We start from the raw sequence: 25,812 nt of genomic DNA, 5'->3' as shown, positions 1-25,812 counted from the left end.
GGATACATGTCTACATACCACTAACTGTCTGCAGTAAGCAACCCAAATGTTCCTGGGATCAGGGTCATCTGTCTATAACCGAAAAAGATTAATGAGAGATAAGCTCCAATTTAAACAGGCTCTTTTTGGAAATAATGGCATTACGAACATCAGTCTGAGATGCAGAAACAGCAGCAGAACTTTAGGGAGAAATTGCCAGGCTACCAGTTGTCCCTTCTTCAGATTCCTGTAGGGAATCTGTCTCGAGAGATTCCCTACAGAATAGGAAAGAGTAAAGCCAGGCAAACTATATAGACAGCCCTCTGTATGCTCATTTATGGGCCATTCACCCCCTAATGTTTCCAACAAGGGCGAAAGGAAGAATCAGGATAGGAAAGGAGAGTGGTATGAACAGTAGCAGTGACCCTAAATACCAGTCATGTCGGGTTCAGATGTATAGGGCTACTACACCTGCCACCACCCAGAAGTGCTATAAGTTTCTTTTCTTTCTTTTCTTTTCTTTTTTTTTTTAAAAACGGGAGTCACTTAGAGGAAACTATTATGTAACTAATACTATGGGCTATGTAAGAATTTGGCAGAATTACCAGAGACACAAAATGACAAATTATAAAATAAGATTTATACAACGAAACAATATGTAAGGCATTATAGAATTGTTCAGTGAAAGACACAATAATCAGTACCATTATGATCAGAGAGAATAATCAATTCCAGTGAAGATGGTTAGGTACGAGACTCAAAGAAATACACTTATTAGGCTGAGTCTAAATGAACGAACAGAATAGCCTAAAAGTACTCTTAAAAAAGCAAGCAGTAAGCAGGGAGGAGCTTAAGCAAGGACAGAGATATCCAAAGCATAGTCAGAACACAGTGAAGCCACTTTTAGTAAAAGATTCTCCACTCTTTATTTTCTTGCATAGAAACTACTTGCATTTATCTAGGTTATTATATATTCCTAGAAAAGTAATATAGGTTAGCTAAACTCTAGTACACCACTGTATATATGAAAATACCATTTACAATGTACAGTCTCCAACTTAAAATGGTTGACTTAAAATTTTTCAACTCTAAGGTGGTGCAAAAGTGATATGCGTTCAATAGAAACCATACTTTAAAGTTTGATTCTTTCCCATGCTAGAGATATGCAGTACAACATTCTCACAATGCTGGGCATCAGCTCAACTGATACTCTACAGTGAGTCGTGTTGCCAGATTTGCCCAACTCTAGGCTAATATAAGTGATTTGAGCATGTTTAAGGTAGGCTGGGCTAAGCTATGTTGTTGGGTAGATTAAGTGTAGTAAATGCATTTTTAACTTAAGGTATTTTCATCTCATGATGGGTTTATTGGGACGTAACTCCACGGTGAGTTAAGGAGTATCTGCATAATTATAGGGCAGTAACTACCATATTATCACTGCTTTGAGACACCTGAATAGTGACAAATGCCACACCATGACAGGTGTTTTGTATCTCTAACTTTCCCTAGATCTCCTAAAACCATTTAAGAGGAATAAAGCATCCTCCCTGCCTTACGCCCTCTAGTTGGACTTCTATTATTGGTTTAGCAAATTCCAAATAGGCAAAACGGCAAAAAAAGAAAAAACAAAACAGTAATAGAGAAGAAAAGATTAGTAAAGTAAGTAAATTGAGGGAAAAATTACACAATTACAGAAAAAGTGAAAAGAAAAAAGATTATCATTTTTACATCCTGGAAAGGCTAATTCTTTAAAGCAAAATAAGGAAAAATGAGCATTATTATCAAACAGTCCTTATTACATCTTTTGTATTTTAATTACATCTTTTGTTTTATACTAGAAAATAACAATCCCTCAAGTTATTTTATGTACTAATACTTTGATGCAAATGGTGTAATTGTTTAGGTGTCCAAAGTAATCATTCTAATCGTAGCACAGCATTAACTTACCTACGACTTTGAAAACAGTATTACGTTTTCTCACCGACACAATAAAGAAGCTGGACCAGACGACATATGAAGTTTCTGCCAGTTCTAAATGTTAATGATGCCACGTTACTTTTGTAGACAATTCACTACTTCTTTTCTTCTATGCTAGACTTCTAAAATCAGAGTTTTCCTAAATATGGTGGAAAGTTTCCAAAATGTGTCACATTTTAGAATTATTAAAATTCAAATCTACTTCTAAGAACTGAAAATAATTTCCTTACAAATAAAGTCCTTTATTTCATATCAACCATGCTCCTAGAAATATGAAAGTATTAATTAAAATCTGGAAGTGTATAAAAACCTTAAGCAACAGTTAATGAAAGTAAAACAACAAAAATCATCTCTACTAACTTAGAAAGTTGAAGTTTTGTATTAGGAAAACACATTAGAATAGGAAATAACATAGATTACCTCTTTTTTGATGATCCTCTGCAATAATAGCATTTAAAAATATAACTACTTTTCTCTGTATAATATCTGTACATAATTGCTAACTTTCCTGAATTTCCAAAACTTATATGTAATGACTTTGAAATACATGTCCAAGGAAATGTTTCATTTACCATTGCAAACATTGATTTATTAAATAAAGTAGAAGTCCAGGCTTTATAAAAGTCAGCATTACATTTCTCACAGAGAAATCAAGAAAAAAACATGTCCTATCACAGATAGTTATCAGCGGTCTTTGTGAAATCTTCCAATATTTCATTAAAGAAATGAAGTGGGAGCTGCATTTACAGATGAGGCTCGTGCTTTAGCCATTCTCCGAACCAGCGCTTCTTGTCTTTTTCTCTGAATTTCTTCAGGAGAACACTTTCTATTTTTCTCTTCTTCCTCTAAAAATTCAACAAAAGATGAGTTTACTTTTATAGCTTATAAAGTCATTCAATATGTGCTTTAATTTTTGCTTTTTTAATCACCTAGATTTGCCATATTAGTTGGCTATTAAACTAAACTACTAAATATAAAATTCCAAGTACATAATACAGATATAACACTCCAGTTCAAAAGAAAATCAAGCACTGATGGATCTGTCTCTATTTGATACGTTCTTTTCACAGTGTGATAAAATCCAATTTGATAGAAAACTGACTACCCACCAAATAATACTTGTGGACAATGACATCTAATTTATATGACCTATGAATAAATATATCTTTAAAAAGGATACATTGGGATTTTAAATGTTATATACACTTTAATAGAAAAATAGTCAAAATATAAGGAATTAAATTAGCTATCAGTATCTCAAATAGTGTATATTTACATAAGATGTTATATTAATATTCACATCTACTTTTCCCTTTAAAGTTTTCATTTCATCCACTGAGGAAATATATTTTAGAGTGATTAAATGAAATCTCTCATGTTAGACTGGTTTCCTGTGATTCACTGTTAGAAATTATATTTTTATTTGGAGGATGCATTTTGGAGAAACTTTAAAATAATCTCAATTAAGTTGAAGCTTTGTATTAGAAATCACTTTCTCATTTAAATGATATTTTAAGTTTAAGATTATCAGCCTAATACATATTTAAGTAAACTTTCACCAGTAAAACCGTTTATGTTGTAAAATATGCTTTTTAAGAAAGAAGAATCTGTAATATTGACAGAAGAGAAATATCATTTATTCTGACATCTAGAAAAAGATTCACAATTTATGAGATACTTCTCTTGTTAACTAACAGAGGCATTTTCCAAAACATATAATCTGCCTCCCTTTCCTTTCTTGGTATAATAAAAAATGGGAGGGAGTATTCAGCTTAATAAATATATATTTTGAATAAGTTTCCCAGATGATTTTGATGGCTTTTATTTCCTAAGCTGTTTACCTAACAGACTGTAGCTATTTTTCCCTAAAGAAAGACACCAGAAGATACTTTCTAATTAGCATGACTAATTATCTAATACTTTAGTATCAAAGCTGAGAAACACAACAAACTCAGACTACACATACAAAGACTTTACACTGAATTTGTGTGAAAACAGGTTAATAATCTACAACAGCAGAAAATATAATTTCCTAAAGTTGCTCTTACAATTTGCTTGGTAATATTATAGCAAATAATTTCAAATGATAATCAGGTCACACCATGAAAATTTGATTTAGGGACGCATCCATTTTTCTCATCAGTCTTCCTTTAACGCAGTCTATAATAAAAATACACAATGAAGTCTTAAAATATTATAAAGTACTAAGCGAAAGCTGCTCTTCTTAACCTTGATCTTACAGTGCAAGGGTCAGTAATTTTTTTTTTTCCCTCCTGTAGAGTCAGAAAGCAAGAATGTTAACCTTTGAGTACCTTGTTGCAACTGCTCACCTGTACCACTGTAGCAAAAATAGTTATGGAAAATGTATAAATAACTGATGAGCTGTGTTCAAATAAAACCTGTTTATGGACAATGAAATCTGGATTTCATATAATTTTCAAACGTCATGAAATATTATTCTCCTTTTGATTTTTTTCCAACCATTTAAAATGTAAAAATCATTTTTAGTGTGCTGGCTATACATAAACAAGCTGCAGGCTAGATTTGGACGGATCATAGTTTGCCAACTCCTGCCTGAAATCAATGAGGGAGTTAAGTGAGTTTTGTTTCAGAGATACTTCCCTGGAGAGCAGCTTGCTACATAACAAAGTAAAAGGAAGTAGAAACAACAGAAAACATCAACAAAGTTAATAGTAATTAAGAGACTCGGTACTATCAATAAGCTTAAAGAAAATATTCATGAGATAAGCAAAAAGGCAGATTATCCATGAAAAATGCAGACTGATTGGTAGATAGGAGTTTTGGGAAAACTCAAATACTCCAGGAGGTTTAGTCTTTATAGAATTATAACTATAGTTGACCCTTGAACAACATGGGCTTGAACTGGCAAGTCCACTCATTTGTAGGTTGTTTTCTGCATCTGACACCCTTGAGACAACAAGACCAACTCTTACTCTTCTTCCTTCTCGGCCTACTAGACATGAAGATTATGAGGATGAAGACCTTTATAATGATCCACTTTCACTTAATGAATAGTAAATATTATTTTCTCTTCCTTATGATTTTAATAACACTTTCTCTAGCTTATGGTAAGAATACAGTATATAATACATATAAGAGCATACAAAATATGCATTAATTATTTGTTATCAGAAAGGTTTCTGATCAACAGCAGGCTATTAGCAGTTAAGATTTTGGGGGATCAAAAGTTACACACAGACTTTTGACTGCAAATCAGATCAGTGCCTGTAAACCCTCCATTGTTCAAGGGTCAACTCTATCTGTAAATAAATTCATGCTGGGAACATGCTTGAATTAGTTACAATATACTCACTTTAATACAAATTTAAATACTTAAAATTATTATAGATTGAGAACAATTTTTAACATTTCAAAATATCTAGTTTGGGCTATCATGTAAAGAAAGCTATCCAACCTGCAGCCCACAGGCTACCTGCAGCCCAACACGGCTTTGAATGCAGCCCAACACAAATTCATCAACTTTCTTAAAATATTATGAGATTTTTTTGTGATTTTTTTTTTTTTTTTTTTAGTTCATCAGCTATTATGAGTGTCAGTGTATTTTATGTGTGGTCCAAGATAATTCTTCCAATGTGGCCTGGGGAAGCCAAAAGATTGGATACCCTGGGTGTAGAGAATCATTTATTGACAAGATAAATTGGTATAACTGCTTCAGACAGAAATTTGGTGGTATCCATCAAATTTTAAAACTTTCTCTTGTAGCAATTTTTTAGGAATTAACAGATATAATTATACAAACATGCAGAAGTTTATGTAGAAGGATATTTACTGGAGTATTGTTTGTAATTGCAAAAGACTGCAACCAACCCAAACTTCCATCACAGAGAAACAGTTAAATTATGATACATCCACTATATATATATCACTTAGTCATTAACAGGACTAAAATAAATTTAAATGTACTAAAAGGAAAAGACAGCTATATTAAGGCAAAAGCAAGTTGCCAAATAGTGGGTATACAGATTTATTAATATTTAAATAAATCTGCAGGTATATATGCATACACATATATATGTATATACACACACACATACCTTTTTATATGCATAGAAAATGCTACATAATGTATACCAAACTATTAATAGTGGTTTTCCCTAAGGGATGGTTATGAGAAAGGAGAAACATAAGACTTAACGTTTTACTTCAAATTATTCTATACTGTTTTACTTTTCTTTTTAAATAACTAGCATATTACTGTTGTAAATTTTAAAAAAGTCACTTAAATAGGAAAGTTGTAGCAGTAATGCCAACAAGACAGAGAAGAGTCACTAAAAATTTAATTGCAACTTGTGATAAAAGCAATTAAGAAATAAAAAATAAACAGGGAGATTTAGAGACTCTTCAAGGAAGGCCTCTGTGAGAAAGTAGTAATATATTGAGATATAAGAAAGCACCAACAAGAGTGGAGGAGGGGTCACATGTTGAAAAGAAGTAGTTTTAGTCAAAGGGAAGAGCACGGTCTACGTTCCTGGACAAGGAAGAAACATAAACTGTTTGAGAAACTAAAAGACAGCTGGTATAGCTGAAGCTTAGTAGGTAAGGAAAAAAGAGGAGATGCAGGTTAAAGAGAGAGAATCCACAGCTTTGTTGCTGACAGTATACAGTTTGGATTTTATCTGAAATATGATGGGCAGCCACTGAAGGTTGTTTTAAGCATAGAAACGTCATTTTTGCCCATCCAATTTTAAAAGGCTATTCCACTATTTGGAGATGAAAATTGAAAGGAGATAGATAAAAGAACTGCAGTAGTCTCGTCAAGAAATGTTAACTTGTTGTAGAAAGAAAAATGGATAGTTTGGGGATACAGGGTTTTTGAGATAGAAACAATGAAACTTATTGATAGAATGGAGAATTAGAGAAAAGAGGAACTGGAAGAATCAGAAATGATAGCTGTTATCAAATAAGTAAATCATAATTTTAACCATCACCACTAGCACATTTATGTCAAATATCACACTAGTAAACATGTTTAATTAGAATGCTCTAAATTTCTAAATATTATTTACCTCACTGCTCCATCATCTGCTTCCTAGAAGATTACTCAAGTTTTAAAACAATTTAGTAAATACAATCTTAAAATGAACACTGTAATACATTTATCTAAAGGTATGATTTTCCAAGAAACAATAAATCATTCAAAAAATATTTACTGAGTACCTACTATATGCCAGTCATTGTATTAAGTGCTGGGAAAGAATTCAATGTAATATTTTGAAAAATAAACCAACTACTCTTTGTATAATGCAGTATAATTATTTCCAAGTATCATTTTAAGAATTCTAGTTAAACGTTATAGTTTTACCTTATATATTACTCACACTCAAAAACAACAAATAATTATTTTACTACTTTTTAAGATACTTTTCAAAGAAAACTATTTCATATTTCATACATACCTTTTGAAGATTGTTTCAAAGATTCAGAAAGTTTCACCAAAGATTGCTGTTCAACAGCTTCCTCTAGCAATGGATTGACACTTTTCTTTTTCTCCACACCCTGTGTAATTTTGGTATCAGACATACTTCCAGTTATACAATTTTGATTAAACTGAGAAAGAATCTGAGAATTTTTCATCCTTGTAAATGTAAACTTTGAAAATCCAACTGTTTTATTATGGTTGCTCTGAGATTCATCTGTTATACTCTTATGGCATAGCTGCTTAGTACTCAGTTTCTTCTTGTAAGTAGCAATTTCTGTATTCATATTATCTGAAGTTACACTTGAACTTCCCGAAAGAACCAATTTGGAACTATTCACTTGTATTGGAACATCAGTGTTAGCATAAGGCACATGCAGATTATTTATCTGACAGTTTGAGATCTTAGAATACATAGTCAAATTTGTGGCACCTAAAAATCTTGGAGAATTTCCATACATTTCCCCTTTCTCCATTTTCATTGGCTTATCTGTTTGTGAGCTATTTGTCAAAGATGTCTGCACTGAAATGCTGTCTGGATTCAAATGCTTTGATTGTACTAAATTACTTCCTTGTTTAGATATAGTAAACATGTTTTTGGCTCCATGTTCAGAATTATTATTGATCTCACATATACTTTCTGATGTCTTACTGTCCTTTCTAATATCTTGTTGCTGAGTTAGTCTTTCAATATCATCACATGCTTGGTACAACAAATCATCATCTACATCATCTGCTTCCCAGGTATTATCTAATTGATGACACGCTTTAATAATCTCATTGGCAAATGAGGGATCATTCCAATCATCAAAGAAAGAACCTAATTTTGATGCACTAGTCTGATTTGGGTTACTAACACTGGTTTCATTGCCTAGATTTGCAGAGCCAAAAAGATCAGTATTAACAGGGGCTTTAACAGCTTGATTTAAAATGCACTTATTTTTCTGCTCATTAGAATATCTTGTGTTCAAAGCTGACTTCTTTTCAGAAGCATATACAGTAGATTTAGTAAGAGTATCTTCCTTTATTTTTGTCAGATTAGATGTAAGTATACAATCTTGAATTTTGTCTTGAATAACGATTTTATTGGAAGAGTTCTCAAATTTCATTTTATTTCTAGTGGATGATAATTTGTTTGATTTATTTGGATTTGATGAAAATCTATATTCTGCACCTATTAATTCTCTGTCACATATCTTTGAAGAAAGATCTTGTAATACTTTTGAATCTCCTAACCTGGCATCTGGACTTGTATTTGCTCTTGACATATTTTTAACAGTTTTACTATTAAAGGTACAAATTTCCTTTTGACCAGTAACCTGGGCTGTTTTACAGGGGAAGAATTCAGGCATGTCGACATTTTGCATAGCAAAAGGTTCATTACCTAGTAAGTTTTCCCAATCATCCTCAAAATCACTGGTAGTAAATGCATCAATGTACCTCTTAGAAGTTTCTGGCTTCTTAGTACAGGAAGTCACACATGATTTTGTCATTATGGGTGTATCTACTTGAGAAGAAAGTGATCGTGGGGTTTTATTTGACAGTTTTTCAATGACCAGAGTTTCATTAGTAATGATTTTCTCCTCTTTCAAAGCATTTGTCTTTACAAAGGTAGTATTACTGGTGCTCCAAAAAGCTTCTGGCAGTTCTTGGCTTAACTGTCCGCTACATTTCTGAGTAGAACCATCAAAAATAGCATTAAAGGCTGCTTCAGCAGTTTGGTCAAATGGCTTCTGACTGCTATTTTGATTATTTGCCACAGATATCTTGGTGTTTCCTTTGATTGGCTTCTTTTTTGTAGCATTATCTATTTCGGGAACTATATTATGTAATGACCGCATCTGTGTATTATCTTTATGATTACTTAAAATCTCTGTTTCTGAAATCATCTGGGTAAAATCATAATTCCTCTTGTTTTGCTCTTGAATCACATCTAGCTCTTCCATATTTTTATCAAATTGTTTAGCCAGTTTCATAAGTTCTTCTTCTTGATTTTGTGTTTTTAACCTATTAAACAAGATTTAAAAATTATAATTAAAAATGTTCTGAGACATAATATCCAACTGTTATTTAACATATTTTGATGTTAAAGCTCTAAGATTTTAACACTTACAATTATTTTAACTCTAAAATTTGATCAAAACTGTGGAAATTTTATTAACAAAAATTTTGATATATTCACAAAACAAAAATGGAGTATTATCAAAAAATATTTGCTTCACTGAATTTCAGAAAAGCTGAAAAGTCTTAACTTACTTTGTGCAGCTGATTTTTGCTCTTGATTTTCCTTTCACTACACTGGGAGTACAAGGAATAGCAGTTTCACCAATCCACATGTCCAGCATAGAACTTGTTGTTGGTTTTTCATCCTTTGGCAGATAGGGAACAAAAGAGGTATAAAGTACCAATGTAGCACCCCGCCCCCTTCCAGAAAAACAAAATAAAAAAGAAAATAAAAACTACTTTGAATTAATTTCCTAAATTCTGGTGAGGTAAGTTACCAAACAAACTCAAAAACAATAAGAAGTTGCGAGATAGCAATAATAAGCTACAAGAATTGATCCACTTGTTTCAGAGAATGAAAACATTCAGAATTACAAATTGCTTATTTAAAAAAAAAATTGTTTTAAGAATTAAATTTATCAAATGTACATTTCATAACAGAAGCACATTTTTATTAAAAGAAAATTGACATTTTAATTGCCCTAAGATTCTTATACTTTCTGTATCATCTGTTTCTCCAAATTTTCTTTATCCTTATTATAACCTTTATATAAAGTTGGACAATCCATGTTGACCTAAATTGAGAACACTCAGAATTGAGGTCAGGACTGAATTAAGAGGTAAGAGCAAGGTTAGAACTAAGAATGAGACAGGAATAAGAATAAAAAAATAGAGAAAGCAGAAAAGTTTACCCAGATAATATATAGAAAAAAGCCATTTTAGACTTGGATATTTTTGCTGTACCTTTCAGTCACTTGATCACACAAAAAAATTACAGAATGAGCTTTAGGCATTAATTGCAAACCAAACCAACAAATCAAATCAAATAACCATTTTCACTCTATTTTACAGTACCTAGAATGAACATAAATATCACACAAGTTAAAAAATAATATTACTACTAGATTATAGGCTACTCAAAGGCAAGGACTCTTCTTAGAATAACTCAGCATTCAGCACAATACTGGGCATAACAGTGTCAGTTTACATTTATTTACTAGAAGATTTAGATGAAAAGCTCCCTACAACTTGGTACTTCAAATCCTCAATGAATCAAAAAAGTTTTCTTAGTGTCGACTTGAACCTAGTTGCCTTTAGCTTTGCAAATACTCAAGAAAATCAGTAATTTCACTTTCAGACTCAATATATATTTTCCCTTTTATTTCAACAATCTTGAATTTAAAGAAAATAATAGTCTTAATTATGAACTCTGCCATTTACCAAAGTAATTTTAAATTTATTCAATTTTCAGAGGACTAAATTATGACTTTATGTACCCAACTTTACATATACATGGGTCCTATGTATGTTTGTATACTATTTGTACATATTACATATTTCTTCCTGAATAATTACCTAATTTATTGATTTTCAACCATAATCCAGGTGCTGTATAAGGTATCTAAATGCATTACTTCATTTCATTATAAAAGGTATACTGTGCAAAGCTGTATAAATGAAGATATATACCATCTTCAAATAAACAACACTGTATAAAAAATATCCCTGCAGAAGGTGAACTGACTGTCCAATCAAAATAAAACCTCGTATTAAAAAAAAAATGCTATCTCTGAAAACGTTAAAAGAAAATTAAATAATGATTTGAGAATGACTCACCTAAAAATAAACAATATAAATATTTGTCATTCTGAGAACATGACAAGCTTTCAAGCAGACCTTGAAACTGCTAAAGATTTATATGCTTTAAAAGTACTCAGTTTAAGAGGGTAACATTTTAAAGCTACTAATTTCACTATATTTTTTTCTTTTTATATAAGTTACCACTTGCATACTGTTGGCATTTCTTTATATGAGCTATTATTTCCAGCCCAGTTAGGTAAAGGGTCCAATAATTTATTCACAACTATCTTTTTATCACTATTTAGACTGGCCCGCCCAAACACATTTTATTATGCTTCTTTCATGTGAAACCCACAATTAATGAAGATCTATTGTTAACTTATAGAGTAAGTATTATTATGGCATAAATGCTATTTAACTAATGAACTGTAAGTAAAATAAGTTTCTATGACATGCTAAACATGGAATGTAGAGCTAGTAGCAACAGAGTTGTTTTGACTGTGCTAGGTGTAATTTTGGATATTTTATAGCTGCTAAGAAAAACTTCATTTCCTGTCTCTTCCACCTGAATGACAGTAATTCTTCAAACCATGTTTTGGGCCAGTGCCATCTATTGTTTATGGTCAACATACAATAACTATTCAAGGGCATGTTAAGGAAAAATGGCATACTTCCTTTAGAGAAGACACTAAGCAAAAACGTTCTCTGGATTTAAATGTTGTTAAATAAGAAAAAGAGAACAAAAAGTAAAGAAGTTCAGAACAGTTTTATGTATTAAGCCTTTGCTTCTTAGTAATTGTAATATTAGAGTTATTGGACTGCTTTGTGTCAAATGATTGACTTGAACATGTTTCTATTTCACTCCAACAGTACAAGAACAGAAATGAAAAAAAGAAATGAAACACTCAAAATTTTTTTTTCAGAGATGGGGTCTTAAACTCCTGGCCTCAAGCAATCTTCCCCTTTCTCCTGGCCTCAGCCTTCCTCCCAAAGTGCTGAGATCACAGGAGTGAGTCACCATGCCCGGCCAAGAAAAAAAAAAAACCTTTGGAGATGGTTCTATTACGGTAACAACTTTAACATAACCTTACAATTATAGCACTCTATAGTTTACAAAGAATTTTTATCTAGTTTAATCTTCATAATGATCCAATGAAGAGAGCAAGAGGAACATAATAATTCTAGTTCACGGCTGAATGAAATGAGGTGGTGAGAGTTTAAATAACTTGCACTGGGTCACACAGCACAGGAGGCTGAAGGAGAAGACTAAATTTGAATTCAGTACTCTCCGCTTTTGTAAGTGTTTCTTGATAATCTTATAAGTCAATGAGTATTAAGAAGAATAGTTTCAATGGGGAAATGTTATAGACAGTAAATACCAATCACAAAACAATCTTAAAAGTTTAAATTTTTTGACTGCCTTATTCTATTATTTTAGCAACTTGAAAAATGAATGCCGTATGTTGTTAAGCACATTACAGATAAACACAATGCCCTAGTCAAAAATTACTCTAAAAAATTAAAACAAGATATATACTTAAGAAAATATCTTATATTTTATATTACGTTCCTTTTCTCAAAATATGCATTTCAAAAGTAGAAAAGGCAAAATAGCAATCTTTGCTGCCTTATTTTTAGAAAAAAGAATTATAAAAGACAATACTTTTCATTTAAAGAAACTACAAAAACTTAGTGGCACATTCTTCACTGTTTTAAAACAAACTATAAAACTAGTGATATTTACCTGAGGAGCAATACGATTAACAATATGTGAAATCTCATCACTATCTGTGGTATAAATCTGTTTTTTTCTTCCTTTACCTGAAGAAAAAGAAAGACATTTCTATAAATTTTAAACAAAAAACCCTCAATTTTAAAAAATAGCTGTCACTTCTTAGAAAATAATTTTAATTAGTGCAGCTTAGAGCATTGTGTGTTTACATCACATACTTATGCAGATAAAATCATGTAGATTCTCAGAGGTTCCTGATGCTATTATCTGACTAGAATTCTAGTTAAATCTGAATCATTTATCAAACATTTACTCACATAAATAATGTTAATAATGAATTACCTAACTGCTTTGTCAATGGAGAATTCTGATCCCAAAAGATATCATTCTGTCCATCTGGATCATTAGGAGAACTAAAGGAAGATGACAGTAAGTCCATTTTCAGCACTCTCTTTGGTGTTTCATACCTGTCTATATAAAATATGAGTAAAATAACAATTGTGGCATTTTAAAGCATTACCTTACTTCATAAGAACCCAGGGTCAAATAATAGCTTAGACTAAGTTTCATAGTCCAATATAATTTTTTTTCCCAGAGATAATTACCTGAACCATAACTGAAATGCTTGTTTCATATAAAAATCCATGCAGCACTTCGCAAACCTGACATTGTAAATAGCAAGCACTTTTAGATAATCCAGAAGCTCTATGAATGCATAATACAATACTGTATAACCTAAGTCATTCTATTTATTGTCATTGAGACCTGGAGGCTTTGAGGAACCATCTGTAATTTATAGGTACATTCAAAAATCCAAAGTCACCCAACAGAAACCTAAATATGTTTAGCCCCTTTTCACCAGCTCTAATCTACATTAATTGCGATTCTTCAAACAGCGTAAGTGATCCAATGCTTGGGAATTTTTGTCTAGAATAACTTTTTTTTTTTTTTTGAGACAGTCTCGCTCTGTTGCCCAGGCTGGAGTGCAGTGGCACCATCGCCGCTCACTGCAAGCTCCGCCTCCCGGGTTCACGCCATTCTCCTGCCTCAGCCTCCCGAGTAGCTGGGACTACAGGCGCCCGCCACCTCGTCCGGCTAGTTTTTTGTATTTTTTAGTAGAGACGGGATTTCACCGTGTTAGTCAGGATGGTCTCGATCTCCTGACCTCGTGATCCGCCCGCCTCGGCCTCCCAAAGTGCTGGCATTACAGGCTTGAGCCACCGCGCCCGGCTGAGGCAGGAGAATCACTTGAACCACGGAGGCGGAGGTTGCAGTGAGCCGAGATTGCGCCACTGCACTCCAGCCTGGGCGACAGAGCAAGATTCCTTCTCAAAAAAAACAAAAAACAGAAAAAGACATGTAAGGTTAAAAAAAGCACTATTTCAAGAACATGCTCCAGAATAAAGGCGTTTGTATGAGTTTCAATTCCAACTAAGATTTACTAGAAGTCTTTCAAAAAGTGCACCCAAAACTAATAGTGAGGAAAGGGATCCTTAGTATCTTATTTGGAGGGATGTTACAGACAGCAACTTCCGGTTTATTCATAATGAGGTGAGACATCGCCCAGACTTTGAGACAAACTTTAACTTTTCATATGAACTCTTCTCTAAAGCAGGTCCGGGGGTGCGGGGGGGAAACAAGGTTTAACCAGAAATAATTTCTCCGAACATAAACTGAGGTTAGTGGGCCTATCAGCTCTTCCTCCTCGCTCCGCCACCGCTGCTGACCCGAGGAGCAGCCTGGAAAGCAGCCGCCCTCCCGCAAACAGGTAAACCACATGACCTATTCCTGTGGCGGAGGCAAGTGGATGGTCAAACCTAACGGGGTAGTGCTCAAGCTCGGGGACAGAAGCCCATCGGGGAGTGGTATAGGAGTATTTTTGGACTCTCGAGGGGTGAATCCCAGAGACACAACACTCCAGACTCCACCCCCACCCCAGATTTCCCTGTTGTAAGCTGGGCTGTGGGGATGCGGCGCCGAAGCCAAGGCAGGCCGCGCTGCCGACGTCTCACCCTCGGGGTTACTTTTACTGCACAAGGCGGCTGTTGGAGGCTGCTCTCGCTGCCGCACTGGCCCGGGAGGCCCCTCTCTAGCCCCGCAGGGCCACGAACCGCGGGCCGACCTCAGCCGCCTCCTCCCTGACTCGACCACCGAGCCGCATTCCTCAGCCGCCACGGTTTTGTGCGGCGTTTTCTTCGGGCTAGGGCTGTCATCATGTTTCCGTCGCCGACTCATTGCCTATGGCCCGCCTCCACCAGCCGTTTCTTCTTTCACATTTTGGAAAGGGATGAATAGGGCAACAGCACTACAAACCGGACTCAGCACCAACGGCAGCCGCCATTTTGGCCGGTGGGGCGCGCGCAAGAGGCGGCCGCTGATTGGCTGGGTCCCGGAGAGGGGCGGAGCTGTTAAGGTGCCGAGGGCGTGCGCACTTCCGCAGCTGGGACCGGAGGCTGCTCTGGAGGAGCGTCTGGGCTCAAATTCCTCTAGACTGGTGGGGATAGCAGGGGTAGTAGTCGGGTCAGCGTAAACTGAGAGTGGGAGCTTGTGAGATGGAAAGAAGATTTAATACACTAGCAGCTTTTTATTGAATGTATAATGAAAATTGCACGTTAGTCAGATTCAGATTGAGGGTCTTCGAATTTGTCAAGAAAAGGAAATATAGCTAATTTTTCATAGATTGTATGTGCATAGAAAAATCCAAAAGAAAGTAGAAAAAATTACTAAATTAATTTAAGAGTTGCTGGATACAAAGTCAATATTCAAAGGTCAATGTGTTTCACTAGATTGGCAACAAATATAAAATTCAAGTTTTAAAGAGATACTATTTATAATAGTACATGAGATAGCAAGTAACTAGGAATAAGTTAAAGATTGTCCTTCCTACAGTGAGAACTATACAACATTTTTGAGATCAGGCACAATAGCTCACGCCTGTAATCCCAGCACTTTGGGAGGCCGAGGCAGACGGATCACGAGGTCAGGAGTTCAAGACCAGCCTGGCCAGCATGGTGAAACCCGTCTCCACTAAAAATACAAAAAATTTAGCTGGGCCTGGTGGCATGTGCCTGTGGTCCCAGCTACTGGGGAGGCCGAGGCAGGAGAATTGCTTGAACCCGGGAGGCGGAAGTTGCAGTGAGCCGAGATTGCGCCACCGCACTTGCAGTGAGCCGAGATGGCGCAACTGCACTCCAGCCTAGGCAACAGAGGGAGACTTCGTTTATAAATAAATGAATTAATTAATTAAACAAATACAAAAATTAGCCAGGCGTTGTGGCGGGCGCCTGTAATCCCAGTTACTCGTGAGCTGAGGCAGAGAATTGCTTGAACGTGGGAGTTGGAGGTTGCAGTGAGCCGACATTATGCCACTGCACTCCAGCCTGGGCAATAGAGCAAGACTCTGTCTCAAAAAAAAAATTTTTTTTTTGAAAGAAAATGAAGACCTAAATAAATGGTTATACTATACTCATAGGTTGTGAGACTCAATATGTTACAATGTCAGCTATTTCCAAACTGACCTATAGATTCCACATAAATACATATGAAGGCCCAGTGTGTGTGTGTGTGTGTGTGTGTGTGTGTGTGTGTGTGTAACATGACAAATTTTTTCTAAAATTTATATGAAAATGCAAAGGACCAAAAATATCAATAAACTCTTGAAGATCTCTCGAAGAATAATGAGGGTGGACACCTACCAGGTATCAAGACTTATGTAAAGTTATGGTAATTAAGACTGTTATGATGGTGACAGGACAAAGATGAAAGAAACGGGATAGCACAGGAACAGAATTCCATATAAATGAACACGATTTAAGACAAAGGTGACCCTCCTGAGCAATGGTAAAAGGACTTTTGAAATTAAATAGTGCTCGGTCTATTTGATATTCACGTAGAAAAAGAAAGAAACATGACTTCTACCTAAAACTTTATCCCCAAGTCAGGTGCATATATATTCATTATAAATTTAATTGGAAAAGATAAAATAATGTTTTAGGAGGTATAAATTGTTTTCATGACAGAGAATGTATTTGAAATAAAACAAAGATCACCAGGCATAATTACAAATGTGACTACATAAAATTAATAATTTGAGAACTTCTGTCCATTGAAAAACAACATTAAAGAGAATGCAGGGCAAGGCACAAATTGGGAGAAAATATTTATAAGATATATTTTAGGGCCCATATATAGGTTATATGAAGAACTGATACAAATCACTAAGGAAATGATTGACCATCAAAACCCAAAGTGGATGAGACACTTGAGCAGGATCTTCACAAGATAAAATATTATCAACAAACTTATGGAAAAATCAGATTCATTTTTAATCAAGAAAATACAAATGAAAACCATATCAGAATGGCTAAAGTTAAAAAGACTGACAATATAGGTAAGTACACCAGTGAAAGCTGTCATGTACTGCTGGTGAGAGTATAATTTGGCACAACCACTTTCAAAAACAGTTTTTGATCTAGCAGTCCCACTCTGAGGAATATTCTCTGTTTAAATGCGTGGACTTGTTCATCAAGATGCAGTTTATAAAAATGCTTTGGTGGGATGCAGTGGCTTATGCCTGTAATCCCAGCACTTTGAGAGGCCGAGGCAGGTGGATTGCTTGAGCCCACGAGTTTGAGACCAGCCTGGGCAACATGGCGAAAACCCATCTCTACAAAAAATAGAAAAAATTAGCTGGGCATTTTGGTGCATGGCTGTAGTCCTAGCTGCTAGGAAGGAGAATCACTTGAGCCCAGGAGTTGAGCTGCTGTGAGTCATGACTGTGCCACTGCATTCCAGCCTGGGCAACAGAAAAAAAAGAAAAAAAAAAAATAAATAAAAATAAAAAATGCTTTTAGCAGTAAAATTCAATTCAAAATTACTTTGTACTGTAAGTGGACCAAATGCTTTTTGATAGTAGAATGATAAATATATTGAACTATATTCACACAACAAAATAGCAATGAAAATGAAAACTACAACTCTGTGCAACAACATGGATAAATCTCAGAAAGTTGAGCAAAAAAGGCTAGACCTCCCAGCCTTCCTCCATAATATTAAATAATCCCATATAAATTCCATCAGGCAAAATTCTACTATATTGTATAGAGATGTAAGCTTTAGTGTTAAAACGATAAAGAAAAATCTAGGAATGATTACCACAAAAGTCAGGATAATAGTTACCTTTGGGAGGGGGAAGGGACAGTGATTAGAAGTGGACAGAGGGAGGAGAGAATTTCATGTATTTATTGGCTTTATTTTCATGTTCTAGTTGTTAATTACAAAAATATTTGTTTTGTGGTACTCTACCGAGCTGTACATTTTGTTCACTTTCTACACACATGTTATATTTATCAATTAAAATGTTTAAAAATGTTAATGTAAGGCAAAGATCTTAGTTTCTACTGAGGAGCTGATATATTTCTTCTATCTTGTAAACTATTCTGTTTTTACTCTTCAGTTTGGCTGACAGAAATCCTAGAACTAAATTTGAGATTCAGGTCTAGCAGTTATATAAACCATATAAACCGTTGTGAATAGATATTTCCATTATTTTTCCTCAGTGTTTGACCTTCTACTAATACTTTTTATTTCCATAATTGTTTTTTACCTACGTGTATTTAAACCATTGTTTAGTTTTATTTATTTATAAGCAGATAAGACTGTTTGGAATACAAGTGATGTTACATCTTTTAAAATTCAAATTAATTACTTGAACCTTCACTTGTATAAATTAGTAGGAATATTATTATTTGTCTCAGGGATCTCTCCTACGTCAAGTGACCAAAAATCCTAGAAGCATTAAAAAAAATTTAAAAAGAACTTAATTTACCCAAATAAATATCCAACTCACATTTAGAAAGTAATTAAGGAAGTTTAAAAAATTTAGTGATGTTTATAGGAGAAATAACCATGTAGTAATCCTTTAAAACATATTAATGCTGCAAATAAAATAACAGTGCATACTTTACCATAACTCCAAATTCTATAGTGCCCAAGTAACCATGGTTGAAATGAACAACTTGAGCCTAAAGGACAGACGTGGTATCTTAACACACCTAGGATGGCTGTAACCTGTAATCATTATGTGGTAGGAAATTATAGTAAATTTTAACTTGAAAATTACTTACTTTACATAATCTGTTACATTTCTAAATGTACTTCAAATTAAATTTACTTCTTGAATATAACTCCTGAAATAAGTATAGCACAATTAATTCCTTAATAAAATGTTTTTAATATGAAATAAAAGTCTTACAGACATTTGAATGCAATATGATTCATAACTCAGCATTTCCAGGCATTTGAATAATTTATACATATAAATAAGGTTTACTGCAACTAAAGACTTTAATAAACCAAAGTAAAACTTTTGCTTGTTTCACTTATAGGGATTATTTATAAACTTGACAATAATTATTAAGGCAAAAATTGCGACACTGAAGGTCTGAGTTACTAAGGAGCTTCTCTGCCAGTGATTGCCTCCTCACATTACAATGATGGGTCAATACTACTGGATCAATGGCTAACTATAAGCAGTCTTCCTTTCAAGAAAAAAAAAATCCATAATTATGTGAATTATGTTTATATTTTATATAGAGCTCCAGCTCCAAGTCTATGAGGGTGCATTTGGCAGAATCTGAACAAGCAACAAAATGATTAGAGGTTTTTGTTTTTTTGTTTTTAACAGTTTTGTTACGATGTTTCCACCCCAAAATGTACCTAGGTAAGTGCTGGGCCCATTTTTCCTTATTAGTGACCTACCTGTAATTGTATTAGCTAGAACCACCTATCATGCCTAACTGCTCCATCAGGAGCCTCTGCTGCCTTGATGACCATGTCTGGCCAGACGGGCCCAATCAGGTAAAAATGACTGGACTAGACATGGGCACCTGATTTTAGGAACCAGTCCATAGCCTGCTTCTCCACCTCTGACTGACACAAAAAGAGGCATTGAGACAATCATATTCTTTCTTGGAGATTTGAACTAAGAATTTGCTGGAGGACCCTGTGCAAAACCATGGCAGGCAGAAACTACGAAGAAGCTTGCTCAAAGTGAAACTGAAGGAAGTAGCAGAATTATGCAGACTGGGGACCAATGGAATCAACATCTGTTGACTCTGGATAACTTGAAACCCAACCACCATTCAGCTTCAATGTCCATAAAACCAGATTTTACTGTGATACCAGTCCCTTTTTCTTTCAATGTGAGCCTTTACAGTAAACTTCCTTTGTTAGGCAGGGACTAGCTAATGCCAGTTGGTCTGTATTTCTTACATCTAAAAAGAAACCGGAACTAAAACATAGAACAAACACCAGTATTGGGTCAAGGGTTGTAGTCTTATTGTTTCTCAATTAAAGGAATATTATTTTTAAAAGTTCAAAATAGAATGAAACAAAATCTCATTTAAAGATGGAACTGGTAGTTAAAATATTTTGGTGACTCCTTTGCACCTGAGACAAATTATACTGGAGACTAGCTGTCATCTGAAATCACTTTTTCTTAAGTTTTTTGGTTCAATTATTGCGTAAAGACCTAAGAGTTAGAGAAATAAGGAATGTGTTTTTATTTCTCTGTAGCCCCATACTCCTGGGGATGACATTTCAAGCTTTGCTTTATCAGTTTCTTCAATCTTCTTACCCTCTGAAGCTAGCAATACACTTTTCTTACTAGGCTCCAGCTTTGGCTCAATCATGCTATTTATTTTCTCAGCTGCTGAGCTGTTATATTGGAAAGAGTCTTAACTGCACTAGCATGAACCTATAGTCATCAGCTGAGCTTTCAATGGCACATGACAATGTCACTGACCAGCTCATGCTTCTCTTCTCCAAAGTAGAGAGTCCAAATTTCTAACACTTTCTATAAATCCCCTTCCAGCTCAGGTTGTTCCTTTTTTAAAAAGTTATTTGCATCCTACTTCCCAGAAAAAAAAATTGACCTATGAAATATAAAATCCCTCATTAAAATTATGAAGTAGATAAGGATGTCTGTCATATCTAATTTTTCTCAGGGTGGAATATAGCTAGCTTTAAAATCAGCCAACTGACCATGAATTAACTACAGTTCTAAGCCTTTCTTACAAGTAAAGGGGTCCACTTTACAAAGTTTTAACTAAAACCCATAAGCGGAAGTCGCTAGGTGGAGCTTTTGGAAAAAATCTTTCTTCCTGATGGAAACAAGGAACTGCAGAGGTCATGATGGGACTATGAGGCGTAAAGCCACACTCTAAGGACAGTAGAGCAGAAGAATTCAAGGAGTCAAGGTTCCCAAGGTATCGTGCAACCACAGTACTTGGCCTGGGTGGCCTAACTCTATGCCATCAATCCTTTACCCTTTGATATTCATCAATCCCTTACTTGTTTAAACCAATAATTCTCAAACTAGTAGCATCAGTATCACCTGGGAACTTGTTAGAAATCCATATTCTTGGGCCCCATACTGGATAAGAAACTCAGTGTAGGTTTAGAAATCTGAGTTTTTATAAGCCCTCCAGGTGATTTTGACTCATTTTAATGCCTGAGAACCTCTAGTTTAAGTCGCTGTCTTTTAAGTCTTCCTAAAAGCCAAATAAAAAATGTATTTTTGTGCATATATGGGGCTGGAAAAACTGGCCAGCTTTAAAAAAGTAACATTCTTATTTTTAATATATTAACAGCTAATATAAAAAAGTAAAAGATTTGTATAACAAAATAAAATACTTATACCATGGTATGGAAGAAAAGCAAGTTATGCATGTCGTATCTACTATTCATATGCACATGAGTATGTACAAATACCCCCACACATTTCAAATGAGATATTCCAAATATTGACTATATGTTATCTCTGGGTTGTGAGATTTAACTAATGCTTGTTTTCTTTGTTTTTTTTTTTATTCCAAATTATCTACAATGAAGATGTATTGCTTTTAAAACCAGAAAAATATGCATAAAATATTATATATGAAGCATGCAAATAATAGGTTTAAGAATAGACACTAGGTGAGACATAAGGATTTAATTACTAAGGATAATCTTAAGAGAAATTGTACTAAAGCTCATAATGGGATAAATAAAGTTGCAATGTTTTTTGGCAATTGTTCTACAGTACCAAATACTCCCTGGAATCTTCACTACGATCAAGATAATGAACCTATTCATCACTCCCAAAAGTTTCCTTGTGCTCCTTTAGATTACTTTTGTTTGTAATAGGTAAGTTGACATAATTTACTTTTGATTCATGGCTGTGTTAGACAAGAAGCTCGCAAAATTACTCGAAATTTAATAATCAGCTCTTACAAGCTAGTATGAACTGGCTACAGCACACTACTTATTCTGTTACTGCTCATTCTCCTTTCTCCAGTTTATGTAACCTCAGTTTCTTTGACATTTCCTCATCTTACCTGTTTTTTCCAGGCTTTCATCAATGTTAAACCTCTCAATTCAGTGGTTGCGCTCAGACCTGGACCTAGAGAGACCTATACTCTAGGTTATAGGCTTAGAAATGAAGCCAAGCAGTAAATGTTAAAGAAAAAGAAAGCCTGGGGCAGTTTACAAGGGCTGAGAAACTGGAGGGTGCTGGGAAAAGCAGCTCTACTACAGAAAGGGCCCCTTTCTAAGTAAGTCACCCTTGGGAGTTCAGTCTGTGAATGTCAGTAGGAGGTTGAAGGGAAGCAGGTTACCCAGTTCTGATGTGGGGCATACTATTGCACACTGCTTTCTGCAAGCACCACTTAGTAGCACTAATTGAATCCAACCCCACTGATCATTTCAGATACCAACCCCCATCTGGCCTATATCTACTCAGGAATAATGGCTGTGGGTGTCATAGAGGTAATTTGAAAAGACATTTTCCTCTACTGCTTTAAGTGAAACCTTAAGAATATTAAAAAAAACCCTCAGCAGTCCCAAAATGTCTTATTCAGGGTTAATAACTTTCTTTCCACTGGCCATAATGGAATTTAGTCCTCATCTATGTGTTTTTGCTTTTATGAATCCCAGAAAGATGGCCTGATTTTAAAGCTTGTCCTTGACTCTTCTTCAAGCAGCAGGATCCAGATCATTCACTCTGTCACCATAATTTTAACATAAAACACTCCTAAACTGTATCTGAGACTATTACAAATTTCTTTATCTTGCAATAAAAGTAAAATCTCAAAATTTTTACAATTCTTAATAGTATTTAGGTTACCCTAGCCAAGTGCAGGCCTAGGAATGCTGGGAATGTCCTAGATGCAAATAGTTTTTTGGTGAATAGTTATTTACGCAGAATATTCTGGCCCAAGCTGAAAATGGCTTTTGATTGTTTAGAAAGGAAATTACAGCATTTAAAACATATTAAAGTTTAAAATAACATTTTTGAGCAATTAGGATATAAAATAATAGATGGGGAAGAAATTAGTTAAATTGCAAAACCCGTAAACAAAACTAACACTGCTCATTTGTTCGAAGCCTAAGAAAATTTTCATTTCAAGAAGGCTTTTCCTATCTTGCAGACTACTGGAAAAAATGGTTGGTTCATTTCACATGAGTGTAACAGACTCTTTGGCTTTGGTCTGGTATTAATGATGTAAATGACAGTGTGAGGGAACACTGGGCCTGGGGGTTATTCCATTGGCAAAAAATGTATGAAAAACACAGGAACATTTATTCTGCTAAACTATTTTTATAAGCCTGTTGTGGCTTCTAATTCATCAAGAGGAAGGTTCCTTTACTTGCTACTCTTCACATTTCCAAATCCTCCCTGTCTTTGAATAATTGTTGCTATTCAAAGTGTTGTAATATATGGAAGAGCAGCATGGATATCACCTGGGAGCTCATTGGAAATGTAGAACTTGGGCCCCAGACCTGCTGAAGCGGGATCTGCATGGTAACAAGATCCCAGGCCATTCACAATCACAAGAAAGTTCCACAGGTGACCATCTGCAGAGACTGTCTCTAATAATTTTAGCCTGCAATGTTTAATGCCTCTTTTCACTGAACTTTTATCTTACCTTCAGTCTGCTGTATATAATTTAGCAGTTGATTATATAATCTTACATTTCTTAATAATTACTGGAGGTATGCAAATCTTATTTACAAGATTATGTAAGTCTCTGTTACAGAGGTTTGCAATCACTGCTCATTATTCCATTGTTTGTTAAAGCCCTATTCTATTCCTTTCTGCCTTATGTTCCAAAACATTTTGAGGTCAGGTTTAGGAAGAACTATAAAAAATTATCCTAATATTAATAAAAATAAATATTTACATGCTTTAGAAAGAAGCTGTTAATAAGAGTGGAAGATTGTAGATAACTTCATATATAGTTTTTATTTTCTTATGAATGCCAAGACATAAAAGTAAACTGTGCTCTTGGCAAAAGGTTTAGAGTATAACCAATCCTTGATTTTTCATTAAAATCATGTTTGTAGCCTGTAATCCCAGCACTTTGGGATGTTGAGGCAGGAAGATTGCTTGAGACCAGAAGTTGGAGACCAGCCTGGGCAACACAGTGAGATGCTGTTTCTACCAAAAAAAGTAAAAAAAAAAGCTGGATATGATAGTGCATACCTGTAGTCCTACCTACTCAGGAGGCTAAGGTGGGAGGATCCCTTGAGCCCAGGAGTTTAAGGTTGCAGTGAACTCTAATTATGCCATTATGCTGTAGCCTACAGCCTGGGCAAGAGAGCAAGAAAGACCCTGACTCAAAAAAGAAGAAAGAGAAAGAGAGAAAAGAAAAAAGGAGAAAAGAAAGAAGGAAGGAAGGAAGGGAAGGAAGAAAGAAAGAAAGAAATAAGGACTCAGTATGAGTACATCAACAGCAAAAGAATTAAAGGTACTATGGCACAGTAGTTAATTTGAATTTTTTTTTTTTTTTAATTATGCTTTAAGTTCTAGGGTACATGTGCACAACGTGCAGGTTTGTTACATATGTATACATGTGCCATGTTGGTGTGCTGCAGCCATTAACTCGTCATTTACATTAGGTATATCTCCTAATGCTATCCCTCCCCCCTCCCCCCTCCCCACAATAGGACCCGGTGTGTAATGATCCCTTTCCTGTGTCCAAGTGATCTCATTGTTCAATTCCCACCTATGAGTGAGAACATGCGGTATTTGGTTTTCAGTTCTTGCAATAGTTTGCTGAGAATGATGGTTTCTAGCTGCATCCATGTCCCTACAAAGGACACGAACTCATCCTTTTTTATGGCTGCATAGTATTCCATGGTGTATATGTGCCACATTTTCTTAATCCAGTATGTCACTGATGGACATTTGGGTTGATTCCAAGTCTTTGCTATTATGAATAGTGCCACAATAAACAGACATGTGCTTGTGTCTTTATAGCAGCATGACTTATAATCCTTTGGGTATACACCCAGTAATGGGATGGCTGGGTCAAATGGTATTTCTAGTTCTCGATCCTTGAGGAATCGCCACACTGTTTTCCACAGTGGTTGAAATAGTTTACAGTCCCAACAACAGTGTAAAAGTGTTCCTATTTCTCCACATCCTCTCCAGCACGTCTTGTTTCCTGATTTTTTAATGATCGCCATTCTAACTGGTGTGAGATGGTATCTCATTGTGGTTTTGATTTGCATTTCTCTGATGGCGGGTGATGATGAGCATTTTTTCGTGTGTCTGTTGGCTGTATGAATGTCTTCTTTTGAGAAGTGTCTGTTCATATCCTTTGCCCACTTTTTGATGGGGTTGTTTGTTTTTCTCTTCTAAATTTGATTGAGTTATTTATAGGTTTTGGATATTAGCCCTTTGTCAGATGAGTAGATTGCAAAAATTTTCTCCCATTCTGTAGGTTGCCTGTTCACTCTGATGGTAGTTTCTTTTGCTGTGCAGAAACTCTTTAGTTTAATTAGATCCCATTTGTCAATTTTGGCTCTTGCCGTTGCT

General features: G+C 35.0%; 1 protein-coding gene and 1 long non-coding RNA gene across 6 annotated transcripts; one reads left to right on the top strand and one right to left on the bottom strand.

Moving 5' to 3' along the window:
- Positions 1 to 597: 597 nt before the first annotated feature.
- On the bottom strand, positions 598 to 15,313 carry ETAA1 (ETAA1 activator of ATR kinase). 5 transcript variants are annotated; one of them, XM_003908745.5, is made up of 6 exons: positions 14,963 to 15,313; positions 13,293 to 13,421; positions 12,963 to 13,039; positions 9,671 to 9,783; positions 7,395 to 9,421; positions 598 to 2,801 (listed from the first exon to the last, which is right to left on the bottom strand). In XM_003908745.5, exons 1-6 carry the CDS (start codon positions 15,183 to 15,185, stop codon positions 2,674 to 2,676), a joined length of 2,697 nt encoding a protein of 898 aa, XP_003908794.2. In that variant the 5' UTR covers positions 15,186 to 15,313; the 3' UTR covers positions 598 to 2,673. The 5 variants fall into 5 exon arrangements, with proteins under 5 accessions (XP_003908794.2, XP_021780585.2, XP_009182594.2 ...); XM_021924893.2 differs by having other exon boundaries at positions 13,293 to 13,363; positions 14,963 to 15,077; XM_009184330.4 differs by having other exon boundaries at positions 13,293 to 13,417; positions 14,963 to 15,073.
- On the top strand, positions 14,515 to 24,404 carry LOC110741072. Its single transcript, XR_002516709.2, has 3 exons — positions 14,515 to 14,718; positions 19,636 to 19,671; positions 22,033 to 24,404. It is a non-coding gene; the product is annotated as an uncharacterized LOC110741072 (long non-coding RNA).
- The last annotated feature ends 1,408 nt before the right edge of the window (positions 24,405 to 25,812 follow it).

The sequence above is a fragment of the Papio anubis genome, chromosome 14 (assembly GCF_008728515.1).
Source record: "Papio anubis isolate 15944 chromosome 14, Panubis1.0, whole genome shotgun sequence".
NCBI classification, from domain to species: Eukaryota; Metazoa; Chordata; class Mammalia; order Primates; family Cercopithecidae; genus Papio; species Papio anubis.
Note: the sequence above shows the minus strand (reverse complement) of the source record. Positions and strands in the feature narration are given on the sequence as shown.

Excerpts from the sequence above, each read along its gene's own strand:
- ETAA1 (XM_003908745.5), bottom strand. The coding sequence starts at position 15,185 with ATGAGTCGGCGACGGAAACATGATGACAGCCCTAGCCCGAAGAAAACG. Across the intron at positions 9,422-9,670 it reads GCAAAAATCAGCTGCACAAA|GTTAAAAACACAAAATCAAG; the intron begins GTAAGTTAAGAC and ends CTTGTTTAATAG. Across the intron at positions 2,802-7,394 it reads TTTGAAACAATCTTCAAAAG|AGGAAGAAGAGAAAAATAGA; the intron begins GTATGTATGAAA and ends TTGAATTTTTAG.